The sequence below is a fragment of the Metopolophium dirhodum genome, chromosome 7, assembly GCF_019925205.1.
Source record: "Metopolophium dirhodum isolate CAU chromosome 7, ASM1992520v1, whole genome shotgun sequence".
Classification (NCBI taxonomy): domain Eukaryota; kingdom Metazoa; phylum Arthropoda; class Insecta; order Hemiptera; family Aphididae; genus Metopolophium; species Metopolophium dirhodum.
The window spans coordinates 13585918-13601701 of NC_083566.1; the positions used below are offsets into that span (position 1 = coordinate 13585918).

Genomic DNA, 15784 nt, shown 5'->3' on the forward strand with positions numbered 1-15784 from the left:
TCCATGGTATACAGTTCAGCGATGTACCTATTATACTACCTGGATGCTAAAACGAATATAGTATTCGAAGAACTCCACAAATATTTAACTCAAATCGTTCAAATACATTATAATACGTAGGTATACAGTTCCGTGTAAACTTAACAGAAAAAAATTATAACATTGTTTTATCATAATAGGCATTTTGTTTTTTAATAATATTAGACTTCTATGAAAATTGTTTGTAATTTGAACCCATAGCCAACCGCAATCTATAGAGAATTGCCTTTCTGCGTACCTATAGGTACCTACTCATAATAAAATCTGTTTTATGTACATGTATACTATCCCGCAACAACGCTTTTGCGTAATTAACATTTATTTTTTGCCGACGCAACGTTTTTGAGTTTGTACGCAAAAAGTGTGCGTTATAATACTAATAAATATTCATGAAGAAATAAATTAACATATACTATGTTTTGAAAACTCGCTGCCGCCTTTGGAAACTGTTGTGTCTGTGTAATTTTGTTCAATTTAACAAGACGTAGCAATTTTTTCCACAGGTGAACTTCATAGATGAACTGTATCTGACACGGAAACGGTGTGTGTGTGCGCACGCGCGTGCACCTGCGGCCAACGATGGACAAGCGTGACGCGAAGACGCGGTTGGTGTACGCGCTGTTGTTCGTGATCGTGTTTTGCGGCGAACAAATCACCGCCAATTTCAGTAAGTACAGTTTTAAGAAAGTTTTGTGGTGACGACTTCGAGTTTAGCGCGGCCCCGCAGACGGGTGTGCCGGCGGGTGAAAATTTGTAGTCCCAAAGTTTTCCCCGTCCAATACATCAACACCGATACACTTCGATATTATATAGTCAATGAAGGCTGCAGTACCTACCTACACCTGACGCTGATTCGGTGGTCCTGCAGTAGACGAGGTGAGGGGGGGGGGTGTAGAAAGGTGGGTAAAAGTAAATAATGACGATCGTAATACGATATTGTCATAGCACATAGGCGCGCGCCTTACGTATATAATATTATGACGTATTATATATATTACTATATTAGTAAACTTCGAAACGATTTGAACACGCGCGTCGTTTTCTTAACCAAATTATTATGTTAAGAGGATGCCAACCCTGCATGCGTTGTATCCGTCTCACAAACATACAACCAATTTGTATCTTTAATAATATAGTATAGTGAATTTACATATTATAGGTAAGCACATTTAAAAACAAGACTATTATCTAGGGCGTTTTGTAAGCTCTTCGTTAATATTAAAGCTAGCTATGACCATTTGGAAATTGTATTATATAATAAAGTTATAACCTATACTATCAAATAAAAATGTTAGTAAAATCCTCCGAGGTGCCGTAAATAGTTATCACTGATAATGGAAAGAACCTTTATTATACTACTAAATAGTGTCATAATAAGTCAATCACTCAATATATTTAACACTTTTATAGCCATAATTTATAACCATAATATATATGTATTTTAAGTATTTAAAATGCAAATAATTTAATCACTGTTAACTTATAATAATTGTATACATAAATATACGTTAAATAAACGCATAATCTGAGATGATTTTTTTCTAATTTGTTGTAGTTATCCAGCAAAATAATTAAGAGAACGTCAAAATGATTTGATTTTTTATGAACTGGTTTAACTAAAGTATATTGTAACCCCTCTGGCCACGATGGCGTATATTATGTATTGTTTCTTACGCTGTTTATATTTATAAATTACTTTTTAATTTAATTTAATATTACTTTGAAACCAAGCCAGAGTTTAATGAACGGATACTAATAAGGTTTATTCTACAAAATAATAAAATGAAAAATGTCTTTATATAATATGCCGTTTTGAAGTTTTTTAAATAAAACAATTCGTTGAAATAGAAATTAATATTATACACAGTACTTATTACTTAATATAATAATACTAACTATTCATGTATATACGTTAGTAAATATTTATAATACAATTTATATATTTGTGTGTACAATCTATACTCTATAGTTTATTTTTATGAAATAGATTGATAAAAGACTTTATTTCATTGGAAATAAAAATATCCTGTATAAAATAAGTAAGAAATTATAAAACTTAATATACATTTTTATTAAAGTTTCTAATAACTAGTAAGTGCATAACTCTGTGCATCGGACAATTTTTATGGATATTTTTGAAAACAAATTATACATTTTCCTAAATTATTAAATAAAAATATTATATAATATTTATAACATAGGTATAGACCATGCTATTGATGTAATATAAAAGTTATATTTTAAAATATAGGAAATTATTAGAAGTTCAGAATCAAAGATGTTTAAGTTTTGTTTTTAAATGATTCAATATAAGAAAATATGTCCTCTTAGAAATGTCTGAAATGTATTATTATAACAGCACTAACCAATATCGTTATCGGGTTTTTTAAAAATTTTTTTGTAGTTAATGACAAAATGTTTTATTGTTATTGTTTACGTGTGATTATGCATCGTGATTAACATTATAAAATTATAATTGAGCGGTTCGTGGCGTTTACGACCGGTCATGTTAAAAGCTAGTGTTAAATTGACTGGTATTAGTGGTGTGGTTGACCGACCAATCAGAACGCAATATAATTATGGTTATGGTTAATACGTCTTGTTATTATTTGAAACGACGAATATTGAAATACGTTGTCATTTATTCACGCTGTTCATAATAATTTTATAATATATGATTCGTTCGATCTATATGTTCATGTTATAATGTGTACTTCCGTCACTTTGTAAAATCAGTTCATCATTACACCACAATATTATAATATATAAGTCGACAGTGGCGTACTCAGGGGTAAGATTCTAGGGTTCTGACCCCTCTAAAATTTCTTTTTTCTACAAAAAATCTTATTTACCACTATTTTGATACACATAGATCAATTGTTGGTAATTTTTAATAGATATAAAATACATTCTTAAATATGACAAATACGTCGATAATCATATTTTCAGATGTTTTTTTGGCTGATTTAGAACATTTCTAAACGTATGCGCCATAATCGATGGTGTATCATCGTCCATCAATTATAACCACAAACCACGTTTATTACTGGCCGTTGAGGCTCTATAGATGACCAGGTTAAACACTGTAAATGTAGACTAAATTTGAGACTAATACTATAGTTTGTTATATAAAAACTTTTTAGAAAAAAATAATGTAAATTATTTACTAGGTAAAACCCTAACCGAATTAAAATCCTACGTACGCTACTGTTAGTCGACAAATTAACATTTGACTATCATGTGACCTTAGTGTAAATCCTTAAAAATAAATAAGTAATTATTACACATTTTAAACATTGCTTTTGTATCGTATCCATACAAACTGCAGTTAATCGTGATGAGAAACATCAATATAATATGTATAGTCACTTACCTATTATACATATTATCTATCAAAATTAACATCTAAAATTAATGTGCATGCTTTCAAAGCAAAAATATAAACTTTGTATCTTTTTTTTAAAAAAAAAAAATTATGAAAATGAAAAACATCAGTGGAATTCTTTGTTATTTTCGTATGATAACATTTTGTTCAACTAAACCGTATAAATGTGTTTTGAAACTTGAATAGGAAAAATGTGTACTTATTTATCCTCGGAAAAAGAAAAAAAACCTGTCATGAACTTTTTTTCCATCGTTTTCCACATATCTAAAAGCGAATGACAAAGTCATATACACAGGTATATGAGTCTTATAATAATTGCATCAATGCACGTTTCGGTTTTCTTTTTTTCAATTTCCTCAGTCACCCTTTTGAAGGAATATATTTCCCCCAAAAACACTTAATGATAATTCTGTTATTTAGACATTTTTTACCTACATAACGATGAGATGAAGACGGAGTTGTAAAATCGATTTAAGTATGAACATACTTTAATAAGTATTTGATATATAGCGTAATTATTTTATCAATAAACAGTCATTTCATCAGAGGCGAGACTCAAATATAATTTATAAATACTTATAACTTATTATAACTTCTACATTAAAACAAAATATTAAGATAAACATTTTCCTTAAAGATATGAAACCAAAAATAATATTTTCATTTTAAAAACTTTCAAAATAAATATAACAAATAATATAAATGTATAGGTTACCTAACCTATATAAAAAAATGGTTTGTTATAATGACTTAAAATTATGCAAAATGAAAATGTACCTATTAAAAAACCGCATTAATCCACCGATAAAATAGATTTTCAGTGATAAAACAATCACCTTCTAATGTTTATTTATATATCATATTATTATATAATGCATAGACGGCTACCTACGTATAATACTTAAATATGCGCTGTACATCTCAGTATTCCGTGTTTAATTATCGATATCAAAAATGTACTCAAGTTAAAATATAATTGAATTTTACATTTTAACTGCAATGGCTAATATCGTGTGCGCATAACTGGAGGGGTACAAAAGAAGTTATCGCGTATAAGAGAGTCCAGGGAGTCAAAGAGAGTCATTGCGATAAGTGCTGGTAATCCGCACAATGGCGGGTTGCACGCATAATATGAACGAAATGTACATATTTACACCAAATAATATAACGGAATCGTCTGTATGCGTATTACGCATGACTAGATGAACCGCATACGACTTGAGAGGGAAAATGTAGTTCCGGCGAGGAAATGAACAAAACAGTTGGCTGGTGTGCAATATTACTTCGATTTTCAACACACGCACACTAGGTTACGGTTGGCTGTCAGTATGTCGACTTCTGACAATAATTTCGGTATTTCCGGGGCATGGCGATATGATATTATTTTCCATAATTTAACGGACGTGATCCCCTGTAATCCGATCGTATAATCATGTTGGTCTGGAAGGGTTATTTTTATTTTGTTTACACCAGTAAATATTGAATCGATTTTACAGTTTCTTTCTTTCGGTTTCATTATTTTTTTTCATAATATGACTTCAGATTTACCTAAAATGTCTTACGAGCATGATAAATATATTGTTGGATTGTTGGTTTACACATTATAATAATATAATATATGTGTATGAGTTATATCAGGGAATACTATGAAAGTATTATAAAGGTAATACTTTATGAATTTAACATTCATCTATCATTTAATCATACCTACGCAATCATGTGCATGGACATTTTAATTAAAGGTAACCATGTATAATAATTGAAGAAGGCATGTACAATAAAATTCGTATTCCAAACCACTATAATTTCATATCACCAGGTATTCTTGCAAAATCGTTTAAAAATATTTTATCTCTAGAGTCCTGGAAATGATCAACCTTTATTTATGTACAAAAATGTAAAAACGTCAAATGAGTTTACATTAAAATAATTGTGCTGAGTGTTTTGTCTCGCGTACTTGTGTGAAAAGTATAGTACCTATGCGCTTTTTGATATCAAAACGAACTCTCAGAGTTGTCATGAGCCTTGTGCGCACAACAGTGTAATGACTATTTTTAATTAATAATTGTATGTTTTTTAAGTAAAACATTGAAAATATACGAAGTACTTAGTATGAGATAATTGATTTTATAACAATTCTGGAGAAACATTTAAATTTATATTTATTACATAAAAAGTTAACTCCAAGACATGATTTATTTATGTACCTATTAAATGTGTCATGTCTACAGAACATTATTTGTGTGCAGGTCAAAAGTCAACATTGGGACGATGGAAATATATTATTTTTTTTTCAACATTTACATTATTATAATATGTTAGAGTTTATACAATTTGTAAAAAAACTAAAAATAAGGTTATGGGAGAAGAATGAAAAACAAAACACATGGGTAACAAACAACTAACAGATAAAATAAGCTAATTTTTAATGACCGTTAGTTAAAGATACAAAAAACAATTATACAGTATAGGTAACACTTTATTTAGTGTATAATAATTTGTTCAAGAGAAACGTGCCACATGAAAAAAATATATTTAACAATATAAGCTTTTCATTCCATCGACTATTTTATATACCGAATCTTTTAATATTTTACAAATACGCATTAATGATTGAAAACATTATGAAAATATCGTTCATCTATTATTAGGTACTTAAACTAAATTATTTAAAATAATAGCTTTTGAAAAGATTAATGTACACATTAGAAAATTTTCAAATAATACTTTAACTATTGGTACTCAAGGATGGAAATATACAACATTTGATACTTTAATTTGGAATAATTCACATTTAAATATTGGATAAAACTCTTATTAACCAATGCTAATTAATAATCATAACTTATTATCTACCTGTGTATTATAACTGACTGTAATGCATTTTTATCCTCATAAATAATATTTGTTGTGTCTTTAATTTTTAATAAATCTACAATAACATATTTACCTATTATATACCCGAGTAGCTGAATTTTTCCTACTTGACAAGATGCGCTTGTTTATCTTAAATATAATTTGATGAATTCAACTTATAAAAAGCAAAAAAAAATATCAGACTCAGAGATTCTTATCATAATATTTGATGTATGGTTTTTATTATAGTTTTACCTAACAGAAATTAAAATGTTCGTATTTAACTTGTGATAACATATTTTACTCATAAAATCGGTCTCTTAGACGAAAACAAAATAAGTACTCTCAAACGAGTTTGTTATTTTTAAACGGCATGTTTATTTTTATGTATCTGAAAAAAGCTTTTATCTAGAAGAAATCTAAACATAGAAAAGTTTATTTTTAAAACATGGATTAACAAGTCTTCACGATTTTATAACATGATGTAGCCGATGTAGGTATAAACAAAATATTATTTATATCGACATGGTATCTGTTGTAATAACTAATAGTTGAAATAAAAATAAATGTTGTGTTGTATTTTAGATTTATTCTTTAATATATGAATGATGAATATTAAGTTCATATTATAGATTACCTATGTATGTTGTTTGTAACAAAATAATACTACGATAACTTAGGTATAAGCGTGCGTACGATTCAAATGTAAGGCACTCTCTGTAACTATAGGTAACTATAATATAAAGTCGACTAATTTTATGCCGACTAAGTCAGAATATAAAATTAAAAGTAAATCCTTATATTCATTGAAATAATATGTCATATGAATAGATTTATTTTCTGTTTAGTGCTTGAATCTGATTTGGGGGGGGGGGGGGTGCACTGGGGGACATTACGGAGATCCTCTACTACTTTATTTTTTTGTTTTTACTCCAACTATTATTTTTTACTGGAACGGGGTGAACAACCTAATGTCTGAATTAATCTCTCATAAAATGTGGATTTCAATGTTCGCTAAATAGGTTACTCTTAATAAATAAACTGAACAATTTAATAAAATTTATAATTTTTTAAAAAATTGATTTTAGTTTAGGGTGGGAAGTTTAATTGATAACACGTCTGTACTGCTTTTATAATTTCTGTATAGACAATAGACCAGCAGGGTTGCATTGGTTCCAGTGGCCCACTACGCCTGTCTAACAACCCCTTTTTCTCATCGAACGCATTAATAACTTTATATAATATAGGTATATTACAAAATAATTGCTTCTATATGCAATAACTTACTAAACTAAATGTTTGTAAATATTTAGGTGAACATAAATCCATGTTCACTAACATGAATTATATAATGAAGAAATGTTGAGTTAAAAAAATCTAGTGATGTCTGGTAGCCGTGGGAGGAGGTTGATGCACCCCAAGTAATGTGTTGAATAATTTTGGACTTGGAACGCAGTTCTTATATCGTTGGATGAGCTCCTTTATTTAATTTTTCCCAATTCAAGCACTGATCTACGGGACAATTTATACAATATTAAAAATTCACACTATAAAAATTACGTACTCGATTTACTTAAATGTGTTTAATGTACGTTTAATGTACTGAAATTCCTGTAGTAGTTTTATTTTTTTTCCTTTCTATTTCTTTATTTTTTGTTAACACCAATTTTTAGCAATCCACAATCTGGGTATATTATACGACGGCGTTGTCCTTCGTATTTATTATCTTTCTTTTCTCGAGGGCATATGCTCACGAAATAACTCTTCTCTGCCGTATTAAATCACTGTAATTTGATTCCGATGTGAAGAATTTTTTCATTCCAGTCACAGGTCTGAGGACATTAAAAAAAAAAAAATAAATTCCACATGCATTACATTGTTAATGCCAACATTATTTTTTTAATGTTATCGTTTTTTACACGAAATTGAAGGGAGACAATTTCTTTTTTTATTTAATATATATATATATATATACTTAGGGATCAGCACGCCTGTGGAATTAGATAATGCATGTATCATAGCATGCGCATTATGTACGGTTTAACCACGAAAGCTGGTTTATGGTGGAATAACAAAACTTCTCTGCATTTCGCAGCTGTGTATTATCATTCATCGCACGTTTCGTGCTTGTATACAAGTATTTCTAGCTATTTCCTACACATTAAAAAAACGCGCAGTCTCAGTACGATGATATATTTTAAAACAACGCGTTGTATAATAAACACTTATTGTACGTCATGTTATACGAAAATTGTCGATAATATTTTTTTGAGAATATTTCCTATAACAATATAACATTATTCTATTAACCAACTAAAACTTATTTGTTATCTTACAATCCGAAATGAAATAATTATTTATTTTAACGTGGATTCGTTTTTTTTTTTGATGAAAACTGTCTTTTGCCCATCGTATTGATAAATCTAGCAGTGCGATAAAAAATATGAAAACATATTATTTGAATTCCAATGAAGTTTACTTCAGAACGATTTTTCGTCGTGCCACATTTCAAATGTCGACCCTTATCTTGACTTTATATTTGAATTTAAAATGTAAACATTTCAGAACTCTTAAACAATGATTATACAGAATTGACAAAAAATATTGAAAGAGTAGTATAATCGATCACAAGTTAACTCCATAAATAATATTATTTAAATATATTTTAAGATAATATATCAAATTACTACCTAGTACGATGGACAAAAACTACATGTTTTTTAGTGAAAAATTATACTCGTCGACCACAGATTGATGACATGACGTGCATTGTGCAAGCGTGTACGGATAGTATACCTCACATTTTTTTTTACATTATAATGTATACATTCACATGACTCAAACACACTTGGCTACCCATGCCTATTAGATAAAGGAAAATATTATTTGTAAAACGTCTATTTTGTACATGGACTGGGTAATTTGGACATTATCTACCTTTGAGTGGATAACACAAGAGAGAGCAAACATTTTTTCGATTGTGTCTATTAATGATATTCAACGCTATGAACTCGTTAATAAAAATGGCACTCTTCTTCAATTTTTGTTTTTAGATTGATTTAATATAATCATTTAATAAAGAGATAATGGAGATACTGAATGATTTATTTTAGTTATAGGTTCATCATAGATATTTCTATTTGATCTCATGATTTTTATCTTTCCTTAAATTATTAAGTAAAAAAATGAACCTAACCTAACCTAACCTAACCTTTGAGTGGATAACACAAGAGAGAGCAAACATTTTTTCGATTGTGTCTATTAATGATATTCAACGCTATGAACTCGTTAATAAAAATGGCACTCTTCTTCAATTTTTTTCAAGAAATAAATATTCTGTAAGTTCTGAAACATTTATAGATGTTTTAGAAGTGTCGGCTACAAAAAAATCAATGTATGAAATAGCTAATGCACAATCTCTTTCCGGTGGTCAAGGTTTTAAAAAAATGTTTGTGTAAAAGTGCAAAGTTTATCAAATACCTAAATGTATACGCAAATCTGGTAGGATACTTACTATATATATTCAACTCCAAATGCCACAATAATTTGAACTATTCCAGTAAATAACTGTACCTAAGTATTTAATTTTTCAAATGTTTTTATACATAAAATAATAACTTAATAACACCTAATTTACTTAAAAATTAATTTTTTTTTTGGATTAATATGATTTGGTTTTTGTATACTTCATACTTTATCCACAGCACACTGGATAATGTATACCTACACTGTACATTTTTGTACTCTACCCGTAGTATATTATAAATAATATATTGACGTTAATCTTGAACAGTTATTGTCCTCCCACAATAAATAAACATAATAGTATTGGTTATACGTAAAAATAATAACATTTTGAATAATAGGTTACAACTGATGGTAGGTAAACAAAATCCTTCAAGTTGCACGCAGTTCTTGTTTAATAATATATTAATAACGATATTATTGACTTTTTATAAATTGAATTTTGTACTGTATAGTGTTTTTTACTATTTCATGTCTTTTGACCTTATGACATTATAAACAGAACGTCGATTTTTTGTGAAAATAAAAACTTTTACACGGAAAAGGAGAACATTAGTTTCTTTAAAAGTTCAAGTCATTATATTTACCACTGCACCAGTTTAATCATGCATTAGCAAGGCATCGACTATATATGGCAGTTATGGCTGTGCAGTATAAATCCATCATGGCTGCTTACCGCAGACTTAATGATCGCGGTGGTGTTAATTTTCCTCAAGGTGTGCGTTTGATGTATTTTCGTTGTGTTTTACAAATATACATAAACAAAAATTTGATTAATAATTCATCATCAATAATATATACTGACCGACTTCTTTGTTTAGTTATTCAACAACAGTCCCACACAAATAATAATATACAATATTTTCTTTAGCTTATTTTTTTTTTCATTAGCGAAAATTGTGTGCCATCTTTGTGTGCAAAAGAATTTATTACAAAACTTTTTTTGAAACCTTATCTCGCAGTAATATCGTCAGTAATCGAGTTTTAAATGACTATTAATTATACTCTTATAACTTATTATTTATCTTTATATAATAACAAATTTACTCACGAACTGTATCCGTATAATAGATATCCATAGTTATATATTAGTTATATATTATTATTAGTAGTTTCACCGATAGATATTACACACTTAAGTACTCGTTTCGTCGAATCAATTTGAACTTTCTAGTACAGCCAAAATCTCCACGGGTGATCCTCAAGGTAGAATTCTATCCCCTTTATTATATAATAATATCTATGCTTCTGATTAGTGATGGGCAAATTCCCGGGAATAAAGTTTCGGGAATATTCCCAACACCGGAAATTTCTCGGGAATATAATAAGTTTTTAAATATTGATCATAGGTTTTAGTTTTAAATTAAACTTATGGTTGTAAATAATCCAAATGACTTAATTGATATTATGTCAGTTAAGATTTATTTTATTCATTAAAAAAAAGTTATGAAGTAACTATAGTTTCATTTTTTCATTAAAATCTGTACAATGATCACAAAAAGAAATCGTATTTTCATTTATATATGCTGAAAAAATAAAAATAAACATAGGTACTGAAATTAAAATACTGAATAACATAAAAATAATAAATTTTTTTTTTTAAAGAAATTTCCCGAGAGGTTGGAGAATATTCCCTGTTTCCTAGAACATTCCTTGGGAAATATTCCTAATGGCACATCACTATTTCTGATCAACCCAATGGTGTGGTGTACACACGCTGGTTGCTGACTATGTCGATTACAAAGCTATAATTTCCATAAATTCCGACCCCATTATCGCTTCTTGACAACCTCAAAATCACCTTTTCTCGCGGAAGACGAGTACACAAAATGGAAGCTAAAAATAAATAAATCAAAATCCATGCATACTACATTTATCCTCAGACTTGCGCCCTGCCTTGCTATCTCCATCTATGTCACACAAATTCCAATCTCACAGATAGTTTCATATCTCTATTCAACCCTAGACCATAGAAGAGTAACCTGGGCCCACCATATTATATTTAATCGATTCGATCTAAAATATGCTTGATAATTCCTACTAAAAAAATGTAATTAATAATGATTCCACGCTAACATCAACATTAAACTACTCATCTATAAATCCGAAATTAAACCAGTCTGGAAGTATCCAGCTATGGGAAAATTAATACAATAAAACTTAATAAAGTTCAAATGTTTCGAAATATAGCATTCAGAAAATGTAATGCCACCCCCCATAAGTTTCAAAAAACACTATATATTCCAACCAGAAATTAAAATTAGTCCAAGAATCAGCTAAAACACATTACTAATGTCCCACAGACCAATAATCCGTTCATACGAAATCTCACAGTCCCTTCTTGCATCCTTAGAAACCCACCTAGACGTCTCAAACGAAAATTGTGTCATGCCTTCCTGCCTCTCCTCTCCAATTTGAACTAGTCTAGATTCACTACTATACTCTATTCAAAATGAGATCAGTACCGCGCGGCGACCAGTTTTCGTTTCACGACGGTCAGACGCCGTCCCCAACCGGACATGGAAGAAATCTACGTGTGCCCAAATAGAATTTCTACCAAATAGGCGTCAAAACTACGCCTATAAAAAAAAAAAGAAAAAAAAGACTACTACGGCGGTACGTATAGTTGTATCGTGTGACGAAGCCGCGCCCATGCGCACAACTTGTCACATTAAAAAAGTGTCTCAAGTTTTTTTTTTTAATATTCTTCGATAAAATACAATTTTAAAAATCCTCAAGTTTCCACGATAGCTAAAATTGTCATTTTGCCATTAAATTAGGGTGAATTAGAAGTGAGTGACCAATTCATAGGTGGAAGAAAATAACAATTATGTTGTAGATACCATAGTAGCCATGTAGCAGTACCTAGGTACCTACAATACAAATTAAGCATTAACTGTACGTCTGTACTTATGTTTATATTTATATGTTATATTACAGTAATAATAATATGAAGTCTTTACTTTTACTATATAAAAGTACATTCAATTATTTAAAAAATATTTTAAAATACGTAGGTATGCATACTTTTGTTATTTCAAATGTTATTAAATAAGTTTGAGTCACTAATCTTGTGTAATGAATATCAGAATATACGGATTGTCATTATGTAGGTATATTTTCTTCTTTTTTTCCTTAATACATTCATCTCTTTATCTGTGTACGGTGTACGCCCATGGGATCTGTCGATGTCACTAAACCTTCAACATCTCAACCAATAATATTATTAACCAATAATCTTACTTCGTGTATAGTTTATGTTAGTTGTTATTGCGCGTGGTACATTTATTCTTCTTTCATTCAGTATAACACTTCCAAACGGCTTCCGAACACTTCCAAATCGATCGCAATCTTAAGTGTTTACCTATAATAAATCGCCTCGAGTTTCATGATTTACATTGTAACTAGTTTTATAGTATAAACGACAGCCGTGCCAAAAGAAACCGCAGTATTGATATATTATTGTGCCTTTACCTTTATCCTGTAACCATACATCTTTTCCCCGCAAATTGTAATTTCTTCCCCGTTTAACGCCTGCTGTACATTTTTATGTATACTTTACACGGCAAACCTTTTGACGCACTACATTTACTTCTTATCCATTTTAACAATAGCCATCGTAAATGCATTTCGATTCCGGCTACAACAGCTACCACGCCCATCAGATATCACTATATCAGCGTAAAAGGTTCAGTATTAGCTGCAGGTCTCTAAAAACAATTTCGTCGATTTCCAAAACCCTCACCATATTATCCACACACAATAAATACATATTATACAACATAAAGTATAAAATATTATATTATAATACAGTATAGTGTATGTCTGCATCCACTACATATTGCACGTAATAATATATTATTAAACTATAAATATTAGTGTACGTTATGGCTGCAGCTGTAGAATCTTTTCAAATTCATAATTCACTTTTGCAATTGCAAAACCCAAAGTCATTTCAATAGATTGTTTTCAACACGGTCTTTATATATTAATGTGTTTGCATTTTAATCGCTACGAGTCAATGTGGACAAATTATTTGTTTATAATGCGTTTTTAAATAACTGCAAGAGTAAGTTTTTAACTGGTTGGATATACCTAAAGATAAAATGCGTAGTTGCATTAATTAAAGTATACCTATACATTATGTTCCATTTGTGTTTTACATGGCTTTTATAGATGTTTGCATAGTATGTAAATATGCCTGCTATGAACAAAACTTAATAAAACGTGTATCGAATTCTTCGTCTTAATGGTCAATGCGCGTTTCCTAATAATTATTAAATACTACCATTCATAAACTACTTCGTAAAATCACCAACTCGTGTTATTTTAAGTAATGAATTCAAAGAAATAAAATCCAACTTACTTAAAGTAGTTTTTTGGGTAATGAAAAAGCATGGTTTTAATAAAATCAATACAAAATTAATTTTAATTTTAACGAACTAAAATACGGAGTTAATTACGATTTCAGATAAAGAGATAGAATAGGATACGGAGATATGGAGTCATAAAAGCACCACAATAAAGCATATGGCATTTGTAAATTGTGATTAAGTTTTGCCTCCCCCCACTGCCAACAAGTGTCGCCTAGCGTGGAATAGAATTTTTTCTAGTTTTTCATACTTCGATATAAGGTTATAATATTGTACATATTTATGGTACATTAAAAATGAGGGACATTATGCACATTTTTTACATAATTAAAAGTTTTTTTTTGAAACAAAGTTTTTTTATGGCACGATGTGGGATGGCCGGAAAAAAACGTTCCTGACGAAATACTGTACCTAATTTATAATATATTAAACAGTTTATTTTAGCCAAAACATCCAATTTTAATTCCATCATACTGATTGATCTAGTAATGCGATAATATTTTTTAAAGCTGTTTGAATTCGTTATTATGTCTTCTTGAGATTGGCTAGTTCACTTTTTCCAATTTTCACCCCCCCCCCCCCCCCCAACATCTATACATTTATCCTGAAGATTTTAAAATTTCGGGATTTTCATCCGTTGATTATTCGGGATTTATTTCAAATTTAAATCAGAAATCTTAAAATGTGGACTGACCTATCTCAAATTGACATTCTAACGAATTCAGATGAGTTTTTTGAAATATTATCGCATTATTAGATCGATTGGTAGGATGGAACAAAAAAAAAGCGGGAGCGGTAAGTTATAGTGACGGTTGTAGATTGATTATATTGATAGTATATCACTACACTACGTATATTATGCATTTATTATTATTATAATTAATAAAGTATATAAGTAATAAGTATATTATATAAGTATTGAATTGTACGTAGGTAATAATTTTTTGTTACGCCTGCACCGAAAGTATGGTTTTTGACCGCGGTTGAAGCGTTGGAAAGTGACCTTTTTCCGTCCAGCGGGCTGTAAAGTGGGAATTCTCATACCTAGTGCCGTGCAAAAAAGTGGAAATCCTCAAAAGTGCTGGGCGCGTATATCACGAGTATCCCATGCACAGCCAGACACTGAAATCTATACCACGGTCCTTACAAAACATAAACTTTTGGTATCATCTTATCTTATATACATATTATAATCTCCTTGCATGCCGCGTAAACACTTTTATTTCATAAATTTGTTTTCGTAGAATAATATGATTGTTGCATAATATATCCCTATACAGTGCTTTACCTTTACCGTGATTAAATTATTTTGTGCGTCGCGTTTGGTATGGACTAGCTGGTAATAGAAAACGGGTATAACGCGAGGATTTGAAACAGCGTAATAAGACCTGCATTTTATACATTTATAATTATTATAATTTATAAATTAAAACAATTTGATGAGTTTAACATCAATTTTAATGATAACAAATCGGAAACTTTTCAAACTTTCCTTATGGATACATTCAATTTACATATGATAAACAATCCAGCAGAATCTACAACGAGAGATGACACCACTATCGATGCAGTATTTTCAAGATATTTGGAAAAAATTACATCACAA

The 15784-nt window shown here is 29.7% G+C and overlaps 1 protein-coding gene across 2 annotated transcripts in view; it reads left to right on the forward strand.

Annotated features, from left to right (window-relative positions):
- Window positions 1–15784, forward strand: part of LOC132948754 (uncharacterized) — a 196723-nt gene that overhangs the window by 103439 nt on the left and 77500 nt on the right. For both annotated transcript variants that reach the window (XM_061019392.1, XM_061019393.1), the window contains one exon: window positions 543–706. In XM_061019392.1, the coding sequence (XP_060875375.1) occupies window positions 619–706 (88 nt within the window). In that variant the 5' untranslated portion in view covers window positions 543–618. The remainder of the gene's footprint in view (window positions 1–542; window positions 707–15784) is intronic.